The following is a 19,895-nucleotide window of genomic DNA, read 5'->3' as shown; positions in this document are numbered from 1 at the left end:
AAAAGCTAAAAAGTAATTTCCGAATTTTATATAATTAATAGATTTTTAATTTAATAAATTTTATTTAAAAAATGACACAGTCATTTTTTAAATAAAATTTATCCAACGTTATATCAATACAGTAATACTTTACTGGATTTTAATTGTTGCTCACATCGAGATAAAAAGGAACTTTGTAGATTAAATAAACATGATGAATGTTCCATATCTCAATTTCGAAACTCGAGTTCCATATCTTTATGATGGTTTTCTCAGATTTATGAATATCATTATATCATAATTCTTACATATTTAAATCTTTGCTCAACTTTGGTGTAATTACGGTCTTTTTTATAGACCAATATAAATTACAAGACTTTATAATCTGTAACATAACATTATAATTCAAGCTATAATTGAAATTAATAATTTTTTCTTGATATTATACTGTTTTGTATAATATTGGAATTTTAATAAATTTCCTTATATTTTTATTAATTCTCCTAATAAATTGCTATTACGTGTAATCGGTACTTTTTATTACATTTGCTACATCATTATTCATCACGAATCTCAATATAAATTTCTATTATTATTATTATTAAAGTATATGGAAAGTAAGCTAAAGCCAATAAATGATCTTCTTTAAAAAAAGATTCATGTTAAAAGATATAAGAGATTATCCAAATATAAATACACATTGAAAAAACATTTTTTAATTGCAGCCATATATAGTCCAGATATAAGGCGAGAGACATTCTATTCTTTGTTCTTTTAATTATTTTATTTACTTTATCGATATCCACGTAATTAGTAGATAAAAGGACCATTACATTTAAAAACTTTCTGTCATTTTTGTTAATGGAATATAAATTTTTTATTGATAGCCCTCTTTTTCTTCCCTTGAATATTTGATTGTGCAGTCGTTCCATTTTGCGCGTAGAAAGTACAACGCAAAGTGATTAAAAGGAACTAGAGTTAGTCACTAGTGTTTCCATCTCCGCGAAAGATGGTGGAGACCACGCAAAAGTGTTGTTGCGAGACAAACACAACGAGATTCTTCGCGGTGTCGTGATCGAGTGCGGGGAATCCTGGCGCGATTCAATGTGCCTTGACTCAATCCAATCTTTTTCTCCTCACGCCTGTAATTTCCAATTTGATCCTATTTCGAGTCGATCCGCGATCGTCCCTCGATCCGATAACTGATTCCATGTGCGCGTTTTGAATCCCATCCGATCAGAGAGAGATAGCCGAACCGATCATGGCGGATTCGTTGCATAAGGATGGATATGAAAATCGTGAGTTGAAAGAAAAAAAAAAACAAAGAAAAATGTTTCCCCTTTGTTGTTCCATCGCGCGCGACTTTCTGGATCCTCATGTCTGGTCAGCTGCACCGTCCTGCACCTTCTGCACTCAGGAGCGACGGTCGCGAGGTTCGCGGGAACGCGTTTGTCGCACGAGTAAACGCAACGCTGAAACAGGGAGCGATCGACAATCCGAATTTATTTATCGATCCTGGCGCATTCGATCGACAGCGATTTCAAAAACACAGTCGTACTCCTCAAACGGGTCTTCACGTTATTCTTGACGAAGTTGCGTAACCGTTCCATGTGTTCCGTGATGAGATGCTGCCATTGTTCCCTGATGGGACGCTTGGGAGGAGAAGGGGGCCGCGGCTTCCCCCACCCCAAACATTTTTTCGTGCGCGTTCGAGTCTGCGCATCCGACCATATGATTGCTTCGGCAACTTTGTGTTTACATGCAGTACGTTCGTGATGTTTACGTTGTTATTGTTATTTCGTGTGGAGTTCAGTCCATTACCTGCGAACGCTGCTTTGTATATTTTCTGTATTTAATATTTAGGTATTTGGAATTTCGAATTACAAATGATAGAAACGATACAAAAGTAGAAAAAAGTGTAAAAGATATGTGATGATAAGAGACATATTTTATCAATTTGTACATGCGTAATCTTTTTGATAAAGTCCAACGATGTATTTCATTTAACGTATTGACAATGAAAGTCTGAGAGCTCTATTAAGCTGATTATAATATATCCTTGCTTCACCTTGTGGGTTGTATTACCATTTTAATAATTTTTTTATTATTTCTACATTTTTTATACATATATAAAATACAGAAATTAAAAAAAAAGATATAGCTCATGCCTCAAGAAGATATTCTAATTCTTGAGAGCAGCATTTCTCGATCTTGGTTTCTGTTTGAATACATTTTCATTTTAAGAAGCGATAATGTTACATATATAAATATATAATTCACTAGAATTTAAGTATATAAATATATATTGTGCATTTATTGTTTTGCCAAAGTAGCTGGCTTGATGCGTGCTAGTGGTAATACAGGGTCAGATAGTGACATGAAGCTGGAGCCGTCCAGTCCTACAGAGAAGTACACTTTCTCCCGTTGTAGCAGTACAGGATCAGTTAACACGCCCTCTTCTTCCGCTCATAATACGGGTAAGTAGATATCTCTGTATCGGACATATTTTGTTTAATGATATGAACAGATAGTCGATAAATAACAACGTGATGTTGTTCACAGAGGATGAAGATAGTGATAATAAAAATTCCACCATAAGCTACAAGGAGCGCAGGAGGGAAGCTCATACGCAGGCCGAACAGAAGAGACGAGATGCTATCAAGAAAGGTTACGACTCCCTTCAGGACTTGGTGCCCGCTTGCCAGCACACGGACACCTCGGGTTATAAGATTTCCAAGGCTACGGTACTCCAGAAATCCATCGATTACATACAGTTTCTGTTGCAACAGAAGAAGAAGCAGGAGGAAGAGCGCAACGCGCTGAGAAAAGAAGTCGTCGCGTTACGCATTATGCAGGCGAATTACGAGCAGATCGTTAAAGCGCATCAAACGCAACCGGGACATGCGGAAATGCGTATCTCGGACGAGATGAAGTTTCAAGTGGTAATGGACAAATATTTTTCTCCTTTGAAATTACCGCAATCGTTCGCTTATCTGGTCCATAATGTATATTTCGTCGCAGTTTCAGGCAATAATGGATCGCCTTTTCCAAACATTTAATAATGTTTCCGTGGCTAACTTTGCAGAGTTATCTGGCTGCGTGTTCAGTTGGCTCGAGGAACATTGTAAACCTCAGGTAAATAATTGTATTTTTAATGCATCTTCTATTTTACTTTATGAAATGTGTGAAAGTTGATAAATGTATTATTTTTTTAGACCTTACGCGAAGTAGTACTTTCAGTGCTACAACAGCTCAACGGTCAAATCAGCTAGTCAAATCTGTATCTTCAGAAAAGATACACAATGTTTCTCTGAAAAATTTGTTAAATCTTTATATTTATAAAGATAACACCTTTATATTTATAAAGATAACATAACGTATTATATAATAGCTTGAAATAGTATCAAGTTTAAAGTAAAGAGTTTATAATTTACGCAGATTTGGATTAAAAATGTTGGTGATTTTCTTGTTGTTTTTTTCATTTTAGTGTAATATCTGACAATTAATTCATACAAAATTTGGAAAAAAATTTATATTATTTTTATATATATTTTTTAAGTTTTGAATTGATATATTTTGTTAATACAGATATCCTTCGATTTATATGAATAATTTGTATCTTGTATTTGTGCAGATGATTCTGAGATAATCTCTTTCAGGAGATAAGATCATTAGATACTAATAATAAGTTACCAGAAATGATGTGCGTTGCAAATATAATGCATGTGAGAAATATGAGAATAAGAGAGTTTATTTTATATACATCTAATAGAGTTTAAATATAATATAGGATTGTTGTGAGCGACTGTTGTCGAATATTTTTACCAGGTCTTTTATTGCACACACTTTGCGATAAATGAATGGCATATAGTGTATATATGTATATCTGTATGTATATCTGGTTATGTATATAACAGATTTATAACATATATTTACAATGAATGAATATATACACTTTCGTGTATACACATGATAACATTATTTCTTCTCTTTTCCTTCCGTTAATGTCTTTATTTAAAAATGAAATGTTTGTATTTATTTTCTCTTTTCAATCATCACTTGTGTTCTATTATGTTTTTATTTACTTGATTTTTATATTTGGTTTTTTTACTATTGCCGCTGGAAACAATGTCTTTTAATTTTTACACATCGAAATCTTTTGCTTTCCGCTTAAATCTTCTCAGATTCTGTGGGCATACTTTCCCCTTGTGTCATATCATTCAAAGGTATCGCGTCTCTAATTCTGTTAGGATTATCGAATTCTTGTCGAGGGTTTTGTTGACATCGCCTTTTGGATCTGCCTTCAGGCCGACAACATAAATCTCGAAAGATGCAAGCGTAGCAAACCAGCAGCGCGGTCATCATCATCAAACCGCCGATCGCAAGAACGATAACCAGAAAGATGGAAATTTTTTCATCCATCTCACTTCGCAAATCCAATGCCGTAGAGTGCTGTAACAGAAATTCATTTAATGCCATTCAATTTGTAAAATAAATCCGAGCGATTTTAAATATGTACAAAAACAAATATTTATTTTTTTTTTTTTTTCGATCTGTAAGCTTGGAAACGTTGGAATGCTGGTGCTATCCAAAAGATTTGCAATGGAGATTATCGGAAAACGATATTACGCTTTTCATATAGAATTACTGCGTAAAAAAAAATTAATTAAAATTACTTAATTAATCAGCGAGTTTAATCACTATATTGATCGTAACTCCTACGTTATTTTCTCATTATTTCCCCACTTTGTTTCTGTGTACCGATAATTATCTAGTGCAAACAAATATTTTACAACTCTGTCGCATGATTAACGCTCTCTTTTTATATCATCACGCCAAGATATTTGCATTTGTTCGTTAAATATTTTCAACTCGTGTAACGTGTCAAAGGATTTTTATTTATTAGAAACAAACTGTATTTGTAATTCAATTTCCGCATATCGGACTGCTATGTTCGATCGATCGTGAAGTTGATTCGGAAGTACTCTTTGGGGCAAAACGCGGAAGCAAACATCACCGAGAGATAGGACTGGCTGACGGCGAAAATCGAGCAGGAATAAAAAGAAAAATAATTCTACGCTGTCGTAGCCTTCCGTCGTTGCCTTTACCCGTTTTTCACATTCGACGTGATTTCGACATTTCCCTCGCGTTTCCTTTATTTCTCCTTTTTACCTCGTGCGAGATAGCTTCGCTCGATTGAACGATTATACTTGCGTTATATCTACTCGCAAATCTCACTCGTCGCTCCGGATTGCATTCTCTTTGCTACCGTCGGAAATAAGAACAACAATAACGGACCGGATCTCCACGTAAGACGAAGCACGCGAAGCACTTCAGGAAAGAAACGCGCTTTATCATGGACGAGAGAGAGGGGGGGGGGGAGAGAGAGAGAGCAACGCGGGTGGATACCGAACACCATGCATAATAGATACGTTAAAATGCGTGGAGTTTCCGAATAAATGCGGCGAACACCGAGATATGAAGGATCGCGGATTTCTTCACATGAATATTAGACGCTTGTCAGATGACGTACTTTCAGTCTCATCACTTGGAAATTTGATGACGGAGGTATTAGACGCTGGTATCTCGGGTCAAAGTTTCGCGCGATGTAAAGGGATGCTGCCGTGTGAAAATGAACGTTCCTCGCCGTGCGAACTATGCGCGAAATTTATAAATTGCGAGGACTTTTTTTTTCACACAGCGCAAAGACGGATACGGAATTGAGATGGCTCCCTAAGAGAAAGAGAGAAAGAAAGAGAGCGGCACGTTGATGTCGTCATTCTTTGAAGAAAATTGCTTTACATGAGGTATTATTGCTAGGGAGAATATATTTTCTTATAATTCACATATTGAATATTCACATATAATCTAATTATCCAACTTTTTTGCTTTCCAACAACAATTATCCAAATTTTCCATTTCGTTCTTTAAAAAATCTTAATATCAAAGGATGATAGCTAAACACTATTTTTTTTTTTTTGATATATACAAAATTCATGGATCGGTTTATTGTATTATTTTACTTGTTGTGCTGCGTCAAATAAATATTATGGATTCCAACGAATTAATAATAAGATTGTGTTACATCATAGTGATATAAAGTGACATTTTAAGTATATAAAAATATTCTTAAAGATTATTAAGAAAACGACCTTCTTCCTCTATTATGTCCCTAGTACGCAGAATCCTCTTTTTCTGAGAGATATCACGTTTACTAAGAGACTTCCGAGTTGTTATTGCGCCTTACGCGAATTCTCTCTCGCAGAAAAAAAACCGCTAAATTTACTCGTAAATATCAGTTCTTTTATTAGAGGCAATGAAAGTATCCTTCATGCCTATCTTCATTCAAGAATCTGTCCTTTTGATAATAATTTACATGAAAGATCGAATTCATATTAATCAGAGAACACCGCAGCTTTTTTTGCGCGTAATAAAAATGTATGTAAATATAATACACAAACTAAGAAAAAAGGCACAAAATAAAGCAAATATACATGTAAAAAAATCGATTGAAAAAATAAATCCAGGAAATGAAATCCAGACAGAGATGAAAATGAGATTCAGAAATCTATTCTAAAGTTCAATTCTTTTTTAAGATCGAATACGAAGACTTTCGGTCATAGACCGATTTGTTCCTCTTGAAAAAATATTCGGTACATCTCTTATTCTCAAACATTGTCGATACTCTGTTGAAACATCCTGTTATAAGGATTTTTATTTTTTTTTATATCAGATATAAGCGTAGAATAAACGTACGATAAATGTCAGATGTCTATTAATAGACATCTGACAGTTAAATATGTCTTTCCGTTTTGCTTTTCATTTATTGCAGGTGTACACTCTGTGCTCGTACCATTAATCCATTTACTTCGAGTCATATCAATCACAAAGATTGATAGCGTCGGGAAAATCGATGCACGAGATGTCATATTCCGCCCCGTAACAGCTTCACTTAGTTTATATCGGAGAATATAATGGGGAAGAGGGGAGGGGGTGCTTTTAATGCCTTCGCGACACATCGCTTGAGATAAACATAAACAGTTCTTAGCGTAATTCTTATCTGAGGAAGTTCACGATTATGGGATCACATAGTACATAGAAAAATGACTATATTCGTTACGAATATATTCGTTACTATATATATGTGTATATATAATAAAGTGATCGAACGATCCCACGATTTTCCCCTTACCTATATGCTATCGCGATATCGAATGATTTTCGGGTCTTCATCCCCTTTTAGTACGATTCGTGGACGCAGAGTGTCCAATTTTCGTGCGCATCATTGAGCTTTGTCCCGCTCTCATTCGCCTCGAACTTCGCAAATTGAATGCCATCGAATTTCCGTTCTATGGTGTACGCGTTGTACGTACATGTCGTACACTCCAGCACTCCAAGCCAATTTACTTTATCGGCTTTCAAAAATCAGCTCGATGTCGAACGACAAACCCGTATCCCAGATGAGTAATCCGGTATATCAGACGGTACCGGTAGGTCGACTGGTGTAAAAACGTTGAACCTGGCGGCTCATCCCGATGGTCAAAATCACGTAGAAGTTTTTCTAATCTTCACTTTTATCAGTCACAGAAAAATCAATAAAATTTCTCTCTCGGAATCACTATCTGTCTATCTATCCACATGGCGGACTGACAGGTAGAAATTAACGAGGTGACACCTAACTTTTAAGGTAAAACTTCGGTGCATTACTTAAACTGAGAATAATCGGCCTCGATCGAAATTCTATCGTTATTGAAATCGCGCGGCAGTCAGTGACAGACTCGTCAACTCGTGAAAGCGGCACTAATCCGATGCAAAGTGCGGGGAAAGCCCACCAGCTATAACGCTGTTTACAGCGCGAGTGTCGCGTGCAAACTGTGTGACAGCGAACGGTCCATTGTAACGCGCATCCTCACGAACTCCTGCTGATCTCCCACTCAAATCTCCCTTCTCGTTCTGCTCATCCCTTCATGATATATAGTAATTGTGCCCCCTTGAGAGAGAGAGAGAGAGAGAGAGAGAGAGAGAGAGAGAGAAAGAGAGAGAGAAATTCTTCTGACGTACAAACCTTCTTCTGTTTTCTATTTTAAAATTGTGTTAAACACAAACATAAATTGAACACATCGGTTATTTTTTTAATACATCGCAATTTTTATTTATTCGTTACTGATATTTTCAAGATATTCCAATACATCGTTATTTATCGATTTTTAACTCGCGATCCCTTTCGAAGTTTAAAATTTGTTGATGTTTACAATCTTTCGCGTGCCCTAATTGATTTTTATCTTTTTTTTTTAACACTTTTGCCAGATTAATATATATATTTTGTTATATATTAAGTTTTTATTTTAATAAAATAATAATTCCTATTGACAAATTGATGTAAAGAAATTTAATTACTATTGATTATTAATTATTATTATTGCCTTCCGTAAATAATAAAATCAGAATATTTTTACTTTAAAAGATGAATTACGTCCAGACAAATAATCTTCCGAATAAATGAATAATTCTCGACTTGAAATATATTGTAACAATAAATTACATAACGCCTCGTATTTTAATCGTGCCCATGAATTCTGATTGACGCAAAATGGACGGGAATAATCAATGTTCGTTATCGCGTGAAATTTCCTCCACTGTCGAAGCTTTCGATTAATCGACGCTATATTGAAATTGCCGAAAATTTTCCGGTCGATCTTCTCCGGCGCGATAACGTTGTCGCTTGCCATTCTTACTTTTTTTTCTGCTCCAACGTTCAATAAGATTTTCTCTTGTCAAATATCACTTGTCACTTGTGTAGCGAAACAGCGCCTCGTTTCTCTTCTCACGACGCTCTTGTTTTCCTTAACAAAAATATATTTCCCTCGGGCGAAGTTTCCCGTTAAGTGTTTCCAGAATATGAGAGTCAAGATTAGAATTCGGGGGAAATACGTGACTGAGAATAGAATGGCTCTCGATACGCGGATCATGCTAGAAAATTGTAAGCTATACGGGACTGAGACATCTCAGGCACATCGGCCAGCGAGTTTTTTCGCGAAGAGCCAAAGAAGCGAAGTGGAGGAAAAGGAAGGAAAGTTATGGGAATGGGTTGAAATTTCTGGATGATCCCTGAGGAGCCGCCTCTGGTTGAATTTCGGAGAGGCGTATTTTGGCAGCGATCAAGATAGACGATAGACGGGTGCGAAGCGGGAAGATTGAAGAAACCTGCGAAAGCAGGTATAGAATTACGTAATATTACGACGGAAACAAGGCGCGCAAATTGCTGAACAATCACGTCTATTAACAACGGCTACTGTCGACCGGGCCATACGCCAAACACACACACACACACACACACACACACACACACACACACACACACACACACACACACAATACGCTTCGTTAGTTGTGTCTGACGCATGAAGCGTATAAATTGCGTTGCCACACGCGCATTACCGCCCGCAAATTATTAACGAGGGTTGCCGAGCGGCGGAGGGCGACGGAATAATTCGCGAGATTATAAGCGGAAGGGAATAAGATTTCCGGGAATTAACTCGTCGATCTTTAAATGCCGCTTCGATCTGTCATTTTTGATCTCGCGCACTTCCACACGCATTTCCCTCCCTTGATTTCGCTGAGGATGTCGCGCGACCCCGTCTCTCGTCATCCCCCGCTGACTGTTCCGGCGGAAGTTGCATGCGAATTAGATTAACAATCACCGTAGGAAATTGCTTTTGCATAATGACGTAAACTGTTAACGCTCCCGCTTGCCTCTTGCTTACTGCGTAAAATCTATACGCGAGAATATATATATATATATATTCTCTACATTTTCCTCCCTGGATATTTTGAAACGCTATTTTTTTCCTTCGAAAAGAACGGATTTTCCGTCAAGTTCGATCCTATCTAAATGGTAATATTTCAATTTATATATTTTTTATTTATTTATTAATAAATAAATTGTCATAAAAACAACTTATGTTGATAAAAAATATTTCTTATTTCCTACGAAGTAAGGATTATTGATCTTTATTAGAAAGATCGAGGATCCTGCTAAGCTTTCTGACACTGCTTTCTGACTGTGCAAAGGATTAAAAAAAATAATGTGAAGACATGAATAGGAATATCTCTTTGAGATGAAATATCCATGAAATTCTTTAAGCTGGACTGAGAGCCTCTTTCAGAATATTGCTGAATTCTATCAATTCTTTCCTCAGCTTTTGCACATCCGTTTCTTCTATTCTCTTTTCATATTGACGGAGATAACGCTGTACCAGTTGCGTCATGACTTCTGCAAATCGAATATCCTTTTTCTCCTCTAAATCCTCCTGTAGCAGGATATAAATAAATAAATTAGACTATATTTCCGCTTTTATGTATTGATCATTAATCGATCTATCATCGCAACGATGACATTTACAAAGAGAATGCTTCAAAATATGAATAAAATGCTATGAAGAGAGACAAAACATTACTCGATGCGAAACGCGAAATGTACTTCCGCTTCGTAAAATTCGATAATTGGTGCTTCATTTTAAATAACGCGTTAGGTCAACATTGAAATTTAGTATACTGACTATGTAGCAACAATTTATGAAATCCCATCGTGCCCGTTTGTCGGGTGGTGGTTTAATTAGTATCTTTAGGTATTCGATCACCGGTCGCATTCCCGTGAAAATGGAGAAAATAGAGAACGGAGGTGGAAGCGTTGTTGTAAGCATGACATCGACGTAAGCCTGAAAAAGCGGAGCAAAACGTCATGCGTTATTGACAGTTGCAAATGGTCCGCGACTTGTTATTTCGTGCTCGATCCGATCTCTTCCAGTTATCACGTTTCCCACTTTGAGTACCACAGCTTGAAAAAAAAATATATTGTAAACTATGAAAAATAAACACCGAATGCGCTTGATAAACGAACGCGAACGCGAAATTGATAAACAAGTTTTACTAACTTCAGTTCGACCAAAGATCCATTCCACGTTGACGTTGTCAGTCACCTTGGTGAACGTATTTGCCATACACGCAATCAGCATATTCAAAACGATCACCACGGAAATAATTTGGAAACCTGGAAGAATAGGAATCAAGTCGTTAAGACAATTGATTTATCGATAAGGTCGTTTTTATAGATCGTTAGTAACAATGAATGCGCTTACTGGCAAAAGCAAAGTAACCGATAAATTCGGTGAACGTATGATGATTGATTATCGTCTCTGACTCTCTTTCACCTGGAAGGTTCTCGATGATCACGTCGGCGCTTTCTACGGGACTCATGCAGAAAACAGCCCAGAAGAGAGTTTTTAGAGTGGACTTAAAGTCGACAAAGGAAGTTTCTTGCTCCGTCTTCAGTTTCGACTCGTCATCGGTCTGCACCATTCCGTTGTAATACTGATAAAGATGACACAATCCTGAGGAAAGGCTTCAAGTTGATAAAACGTCGGGCTATAAAAAAAAAAAAGAAAATATTGGAATGTGCAAAAAGCTTTTTCGAACTGTTTTTCGAGCTCTGTTTTTCTCTGCAAATTCGCAGACATTAATTTGACAATTTTTGGGATGATGCTAAAATTATGCATATTTCACAAAATGAAACACTTAGAATTATTCTACTGATAATTCAAAGAGACTTTTTACACAATTCATTACATGCTATGTAGCTTACCGACTGTGAACGCGATGGTGATGATACCGAATATTGCAACAAAGTGGAGAACGTCTCTGATCATCTTAACTAAAGAAATCTGCAATGGTCCCAGATCGTAGTCTAGCTGGCAGATAAATAAAAGTTTAAAAAAAGCCATAATAGTCGCGAGGCAAAATATCCCTTCCGCTATCAATGTTGGGTCGTTTTTGTGCCAATATTTTCTTTCTAGATCACGTTGGCCGTTTATCCTAACATCCACCGCAGCAACTATCCAGAAGAGAAACGTCAGGATGAACAGTATGATCATAACCAGCTCATACCTGCATTACATGAAAAAAAGAAAGAGCGTTTACATCTTATAAACAAATAATTATAAAAACTAATTAGAAATTATAAATTTGCGTGATTTTGCGTGCGATATATTAAAATTCATTTCTCCTTAATTATTTATCGTAAGTCAATTTGCATCTTACCAATTTGTACGTGTTCTAAATGTTCTAATCGGACCGTCCACGATGCAGAGTCGAATGAATGCGAATGTGTACGATATCACGTAAATGGCGAGAATCCATTCGTATCCTAAAGAAAAAAACAAACGCTCGATTAAAACGACAAATACTCGATTAAGATCCGACTTCGATCGAAGATAATCAGGCGTGCATTGGCACCAGTGTTGGGCGGCCCGCGAAGCTGTTCGATCTTGTCGCTGCGCGACTGCAAAAATACGAATGTGAGGAATATCAGGTAATTCGCCACGGAGGAGAGAAATTTGTTAACCGGGATTTCATAAAACTGGGCTCGCTTCGAGTTCGGTGCGAGCAACACGATGAACGCGATGATCGGCAGCATGACCATCTGCGGAATTACCGACAGGCACTTCAGCCACGTACTTCTCACCTTCCATTCGTGCCACGTACCGATCCATTTGCTCTCGACGAGCTGGAAGAAAAATCAAATATAACTTTCTTAATGAAATTTCTCAACTTCCGTCATAGTTACTTTATATAAAAAATATCTGTGCTTTTGTGAAAATCTATGTTTTCTGAAATTGATTTTTGATAAATATCCTAAGATATTAAGCACATTCATTTCACAAGTTTTACGGAATTCGGTCGAAAAGCTATTAAAGTTAAAAGATTTTATGGAAATAATGTTTCGACGTAGACGATTTTTTTTTTTTGATTATTCAGCCAGGTATATCACCGTACCTGTTGTACGTTTGGATGAGCTATGAAGGTTTTTTGCTCGTGATCCAAAGCTAGCAAGAGTCGCGGATATACGAAGGTACAAGTACGACCAAAACCGGTTATTTGTCTTAGTACACATTCAACTTCTTCAGAGGTACGAGCGCATCCGATCAAGTCTGTGGCAAATTGGGACACCTCCTTTATCACAAAACTATGATGAATTAACTTTTCATAAGCAACGGATAATATTTGAATATATACATCATCAAAGAATATATTCACAGATTAGATTATTCGTCATCTCTTGTCTCTTACAAAAATGCAATTAGAGGTTGTTAAAGTTTCGCTGATAATTACTAGCTGATAATAATGAATAATAATAATAAATTTAAGAAATAGGATCTCACTAACATCGGACAACGCTCTATAATCGGGATAGAACTCTTTATCGAACGTAGCTACTTTGTTAAGCTCGGTCGATAATAGAAAAGCTCTTAATATAGGATCTTCTTCGGTATGACAAATGTACACTGGATTCGATAGCGCCTTATACAAGAACAGTCTCATTTTTTCTATGGTCAGGATGTCACCCTTTTCCCTTTCCGGTCTACAGGGGGGGGTCAAAGAGACAAGGATAAAAATGTAACTATAACTCTACACAGTCGCGATGTTTTCAACAACCAACAGTTCACGGCGAACGAAAAGGTTTCGCGAACTGAAATTCGCGAGTGTTATCTCGAGTACGCATAATCATACTTGCAAATCTCGTCGCAGTTGCAACTAGGTAGATGCGGTTTTGGCAGCATGTGACGTCGGAATCTGAGCATATCAATCATCTCGAAATGCCCATATTGTGCCGCCACCGCGAGCGGCGTCGTGTCATCCGGGAAATCCGGGCTGTGGGTGACACCGGCGTATTCGAGGCCCGGCGTCAATTCATTCAGCTTGTTCAATATCAACACGGCGATCCTCCCTTGATTATCTCTGATTGCATGCAGATGTGCGTCGCCCGGATCGATGTCGGGCTGAGACAACAGATACTCGACCATCGCTACATTTCTCTCGCTAATAGCGACGTGCAGCGCGCTAACACCCTGAAAAAAAGAAAAAAAAGAAAAAAAAAACAAAAACGAAAGGCATTCGATTCGTCATTACAGATCTTAATGCAATATTATCGACTCTGGCGAGAGAAAAAAGTAGTTCAGATCGTAGTAGGATCGTAAATCGGAAGGAAAAGGGAAGAAGAAAAAGAGCGAAAGAGGCGAAGTTACAATAGGTGCGCCTCGATAACCAATTTTTTTTTCTTGCCGATCCCGTTGCCCTACTTATCGTTTGTATCGTAATCGTATAATAATCGAGAACGGAAATGGCGATCTGCCTTAGAAAATGCAAAGTTACTACTACGTCGTAATGGTCGAACCACCGAAAAATTTCTAGACTTTCCCGGAATTCCTCTTCGCCAGGATCTCCACGATCTCTTTCTGGTGAGATCGACTTTTAGAGGGCTATCGGCTCCACTCTTTTTCTCGGTCGTGTCCCTTTTTGTAGGAAGAATGGCTCGACGACGTTTCTCGCCCATCTGCGGTACGTTTACAGAGGCGGGTCCCAACAATGGCCCGGTACCATTGTTGTCGCCGACACCAAAGTCACAATATTCACTGATATTTTGGCTTTTCGACAGGCTCCTAGGTAGTATCCGTGTACATCCACACGCCTAAACGACAATAATACTCTGTGATATATGTTCGGCAAAAAAAAGCCCTTGTTAGCTTGTCCCTTGAGAGACAGCTGCCGCTCTTAATGCCGTGACTCGTCCAGATTTTACGCCTGGCTAAATATTTGTTTGTCATTTGTTTTTGCAAATCTCCTTTTATAAAAGATGAAATATACTGATTGAATGAATGGAAATATTTTCCGGAAAAATAACCGGGGTGTGTTAATGCGAATTGAATAAATCTTTTTACGACACCTTTAAATTTCTACTTCTTATACATTAAATTTTACAGGAAAGAGAGTTAAAGGAGGAAGTAAAAAAATCGAATTAACGTATCGTGAGGTTTATTGAATGAACGATGCATCATCATAGGTCGCAACGAGCTAACGCAAGTAGACCGTGGAGAGTTCACAGTGTCAAGGGGATTCCCGTATGGGAATTTACAGTAGGGCGGACCATTTGAATAATTTTTATCAGGCCACGGTTGAAACCATTGTCTTGTTAAAAGACGGCTTGAAATATGGCCGGAGATACACGGAGAACACTCAACTTCCTTCTCTCCATTTTCTCTCTTTCTTTCATCGAGTTCCCTTCGCCCTTCTCTCTTTCGTTCTCTCTCTCTCTCTCTCTCTCTCTCTCTCTCTCTCTCCCTCTTTCTCCTCTTCTTTCTCCTCTCCTTCCACTCGCGTGCCGTCTCTCTTCGTGCCGCTTCGGCGTTTCAGTCTCAAAGTCAAACGAGAGAGTTTGGTCGCTTTTCTGGAATCCTCTCAAAGAGAGGAGAACACATCGCAAAGGAATTAAGGTGGTTACCGGCCGAATGGAAGAGGGAAACATTCCACGGGGGGGTACGTGTTCCTCTATAGGGTAAAGATCTGAGATAACTGAGATTTCGCATCGCCCTCTCATTCTCTTCGTTTGACTCCCTTCTTCCTGCATTGGTTCCGCCGTTTTTCTTGCACAAGATGGGCCACACGAGCTTGTCACAGATTTCGAAACGGTTTGATTCACCGTTCGGACATATAAATAAATGTTTACAGAGTATTTAAGAACGTCGAAAATTTTTATCAGAAATCACACATTGACTTGCATCTAAGTTAGATACCATCTAACTTAGATCCATTCTTTTCAAGTTTCTTTTCTTGATTCCACAAAATCCGAGAACAAATACAAACGGTAGAAAGTCTTGCATAAATCACCAACATAAACGGTCTCAAAGAAGAGATTGACAGAATTGACCTGAAGCATCGGAAAATGCGAAAAGCGTATTTTCTTTTGACACGCTCCGTCCTTTCGGAATCCCAACGTGAGTAGCGATATCGTTTAAATCATGAAATACCAGACCGACGGAAAAGATAAATTTGAGAATCTTTACGAGCTGTTTAAGAGTTTGGTTTTGAAGCGCGACTTTGTGGATTGCCCGACGAATCAGGCAAAAAAAGAACAAACGAACCCGGTAGCTGATTTATGAAAGATCCCTTCCAGCAGGATGTAATTTAGCATTTCGCAATGCTAATAGCATTTATCAATCATTGCTGAGAATTTTCACTGGTCGATCAACTTCATGAAACAAACAATGAGTTTCCAATTTTGCACGAACGAGATTCTTCAATTTACTCGAACCGTACTTTTCTTTCAATATCAATATATTTCACGATTCTTGAAAGAATTGGGAAATTATAAATTTACACACTTACTTGAAAATTTATGACATTTATATTGAAATCCGGATGTTGCTCCAGAAATAGTCGCACTTCGGCGACACTTCCCTCGGCGACGACGTCGAAGAACCTTTTCTCGAGTTCTTGTAAATGTAGAACTACCACACCGGGGCGCTGCAATAAAATAACCTTCAAATAATTCTGCGAATATCTGTCATATTACATCTTAATTTTTTATTGAAAAATATAAAGTAGAAAAAATATGAAAAAAAAGAACCTAAGATTTATCTATCAATATTCCCTTTAAACTTACTTTTTTAAAATATTCGTCTTCCATTCCAGTTACAGTCTCATTATCCATCATCACGAGTAATCGCTAAATTATAATCTGTTCCCACTATTATATAAGATAAAATTTATTTCTAAAATACAAATTGAATCTTTCGGAAAATTCAGGCATTAAATATATAACCTTTTAGAACAAAGAAATGTCAAAGACACATTTTTCGTATTTAATTACATTTTGTTTCGATCTATTGGTGCAATATAGAGATGAAGGTTGCTTTCGGAGAATTTTTCTGTTATCTTTCATTTCTGTTATCTTTCATTTCAAGAAGAAAAACAGCAAGAAACAAGAAGAGAGAAAAAAACAAAACCGCACGAGAGAGAAGCCTAATTTTCCGATAATAGAAATAATTTTTCTGCGGTATAAAGTGCGGTATAAACCACATCAATTTGCTTAAATTTTATAATTTAATTATTTAATCAATGATATTTAGTGCATGAAAATAACAAGACATAATCTGCTTTCGTTAATGATGTAATTCAGTTTTTTGAGAAAGTGTATATATATATATATATATATATATATATATATATATATATATATATACATAATTTATAATTTGTTTGTGCGCTACAATATACAAATAATAATAATAATAATATAATTGAAATAATAATTATTATAATATATAATAATATAATATATATATATAATAATATATATAATAATATATAATATTTTGATGATAATTTAAGTTTCTTAATGAAAAATAGTCCTTGTATTATTAAAATAATTAATTAACTTTTGTTAACATAATTGATTATAATTGACTATTGTTAAAAATATGACACGATGAGAGCAACGATTTAACATTACTATACAACGATAATCAATAATTACTGTCGCAATTGATGATAATAAATATCTATAAGGCTTTTTCCTTCTTCAATCGTTTCTGCACTTTTTTTCCTTTGAAAATTCAAATCTATACTGATCTTATTTCAAGAAAGTGCAGTCCGATCGAGAGACCCATAATTACATTTTTTCGAACATGTAATATTAAATTATATACGGAATATGAGCAATAATAATTAATAATAAAAAAAAAAGGAGCAGGATATATCCTCTTCTCATTGCGCTAGAGAACGAAATAAAAAAAATCGAATATGTATATACATATTATATATACATATATATATATATATATATATATATGTATATGTACAATAATTTTTATTTCTTGATGCCTTGTTTACGTTTTATTTAAAATTACTTTTTCTTTTCTTTAAATTAGTTAATTTTGACAATGTATATTTAACTATAAAGGTTTTTATTGCCCACTACATCGAAAGGATTGTTTTGAGATAATATTACAATAGGACAATATTGGTGATAATTATTTTACACTTTTCACGATATACAAAGGCAACTTCTTTCGATACTTTAGAAACAAATATATCGAAAAGTATAATTCGCGAACACTAAAAGAAAAAAGTTATCGGTATATCGATATATTGTATCAGTGTACATTTAAAATGTAAAGAGAACAATCCCGGATTCTCTCTGAAATTTCTTTATTTTCCATCTATTTTTCTCTATCGTCCTAAGGATCTAATATACTACACGTCATTCGGTGAACACTGATAGGTCACTGGCCAACTTTATGTCTTTTGTTCTGCGATTAAGTACACACATTTCTCGCCATGGAGACCCCATTTTTTTCTCTCCACAGTCATACCGATTAACGATCATCTTCAACACGCCTCGTAATCGGAATCCGTGACGACGATCCCGACGATAAAAAAAAGAAAGTTTCGACGATTACTAATCAACACTAAAGTTTTGTAGCTAGAGCATGAAAAGGTCTATGAAAACGTGTCACTCGTGCTGCCACACACTCGAGCCTGTCCTCGACGAAGTCACTCGACACTTCGCTCGGAGCGCGAGGCCTCTCGCCCTTATTGGACCGCGATGTCTCAGTTGTAGAGCATCGCCGAGGGCAATACGTACGACGACATCGAGTAGAGCATCGACGCGTACCAGTGAACGCCCTCACCCCGTCCCGTCGTCGGCTCCGTTCTGGACGCGTTGCTGGGTCTCGCCACTTGTCGCGGCTCGCCCAACCTCTGCACGAAGAAGGACGCCACGCTGTGCCAGAGCCTCAGCGGCAGGAAGGAGTAATGCGCCACCGACTGACTGTTGACGACGGCGTAGCAGGACGCGACGACGTCGTCCACCACGAGGGTGCCCTCCATCGTGAGCGGGGCGTAAACCCCCTCCTCGAGGACCAGCTTCGTCTCGACGACGGTGTCCCACCGCAGCTGGCTGTCCACTTCGTTGGTCACGCCAGCCGCACCGGTGTGATCACTCACGATGATGCGGTCGCCGGGTTGCACACTGGCGGCGAACACCGATGACCGACCCTCGACCGGCACCAGATGTGCCGGCGTCAACGTGAGAACGCGGCCGGACTTGGTCGTCAAGCGGATGAACTGTCTCCTCTCGGACGGGGAACGATCCAGGAAGGCGATCACCTCGCTGTACACGACGTCGCCACGGGAATCCAGGGCGGCGATACGCTCGCCGAGACGGACCTCGTCCAGCCTCTTCGTGCCGCCGTCCTCCGTTCGGACCAGACTCTTCCCGGGGAAGCAGCCACCGGACTTGCCCGCTGAAGACGATTCTGAAAGTGAAACGTGCAGACAAATAAGACAAATACATTTTAAAAAACTCTATTATTATATTATTAAAATAAAAAAATATATTATTATATTATTAAAATAAAAAATTAAATATATTAAATATATTAAAATAAAATAATACTAATTTATAGTCTCTCCTCCCTCTCTCTGAATATGACAAAGCAAGACGTTATTAAAATCATATTACGGGAAGAAATATGATAAAAAAATATAGAATACTTTTAGCGAATTTATAAAATATAATAAAATTTCGAGAAAACAAAATGTTATTTCACTTAATTTTTCTGAAATGTGCTATGAATATGAAAATTTAAGAGGATTATTAACATGAAGTAGATAATAATATATGTGTCGTTTCTCGTTTATGCCTGTGATTGTTTGCTAATTAATTAGTGTGATTAATATACGATAATATGAATATAATGAAAATTGGCGGAGCGTTAAAATCGCGACACGCGTGGATTGTATTCGATCTTTTTGTCGCACACTTCGGATCCCACCCTATTGTTTCCCTTTTCGTTCCCCTCAATATCGCCTCGTATCGGTTTCGCGCCAATTTTTATGCTCGGTTTTAATCCGGACCGACAGGCACGCCTTGATTTATCGGCATTTATTTTGAAATTCGAGACCCAACCGTGGCCTGGAACGAACACGAATCGCTGATTGCTCTCGTGCAGGTAAATATTGCTGGATCGAAAGAGAAAGTAGACGTGTGAGACGAGGTTTTCTCTCGTGATTAAGAATTA

At 37.3% G+C, this 19,895-nt stretch overlaps 3 protein-coding genes across 8 annotated transcripts in view; 1 reads left to right on the top strand and 2 right to left on the bottom strand.

Annotated features, from left to right (window-relative positions):
- The first annotated feature begins 953 nt into the window (after positions 1–953).
- bigmax (helix-loop-helix-leucine zipper transcription factor bigmax) lies at positions 954–18,448 on the top strand. Of its 6 annotated transcripts, none has more exons than XM_011632096.3 (5): positions 954–1,277; positions 2,310–2,456; positions 2,542–2,921; positions 3,001–3,114; positions 3,195–3,945. In XM_011632096.3, exons 1-5 carry the CDS (start codon positions 1,241–1,243, stop codon positions 3,249–3,251), a joined length of 735 nt encoding a protein of 244 aa, XP_011630398.1. In that variant the 5' UTR covers positions 954–1,240; the 3' UTR covers positions 3,252–3,945. The 6 variants fall into 6 exon arrangements, with proteins under 6 accessions (XP_011630398.1, XP_011630399.1, XP_088941555.1 ...); XM_011632097.3 differs by having other exon boundaries at positions 955–1,277; positions 2,313–2,456; XM_089085429.1 differs by lacking the exons at positions 954–1,277; positions 3,195–3,945 and adding exons at positions 1,333–1,743; positions 18,428–18,448.
- Positions 9,104–14,113, bottom strand: LOC105422655 (short transient receptor potential channel 4). The gene is given in 10 exon segments (XM_089085430.1): positions 9,104–10,289; positions 10,539–10,697; positions 10,914–11,029; positions 11,118–11,369; positions 11,621–11,922; positions 12,076–12,253; positions 12,256–12,541; positions 12,811–12,987; positions 13,201–13,396; positions 13,546–14,113. Coding segments are annotated over 10 exon segments (2,130 nt in total). The 5' UTR covers positions 13,839–14,113; the 3' UTR covers positions 9,104–10,118.
- Positions 17,078–19,895, bottom strand: part of hh (hedgehog signaling protein) — a 41,407-nt gene continuing 38,589 nt past the window's right edge. The window contains exon 3 of the mRNA XM_011632102.3: positions 17,078–19,130. Within this exon, the coding sequence (XP_011630404.2) occupies positions 18,424–19,130 (707 nt within the window). The 3' untranslated portion in view covers positions 17,078–18,423. The remainder of the gene's footprint in view (positions 19,131–19,895) is intronic.

Source organism: Pogonomyrmex barbatus, unplaced genomic scaffold (genome assembly GCF_055798465.1).
Source record: "Pogonomyrmex barbatus isolate J1 unplaced genomic scaffold, ASM5579846v1 scaffold1, whole genome shotgun sequence".
NCBI classification, from domain to species: Eukaryota; Metazoa; Arthropoda; class Insecta; order Hymenoptera; family Formicidae; genus Pogonomyrmex; species Pogonomyrmex barbatus.
This window is presented reverse-complemented; position numbering and strand designations above follow the sequence as displayed.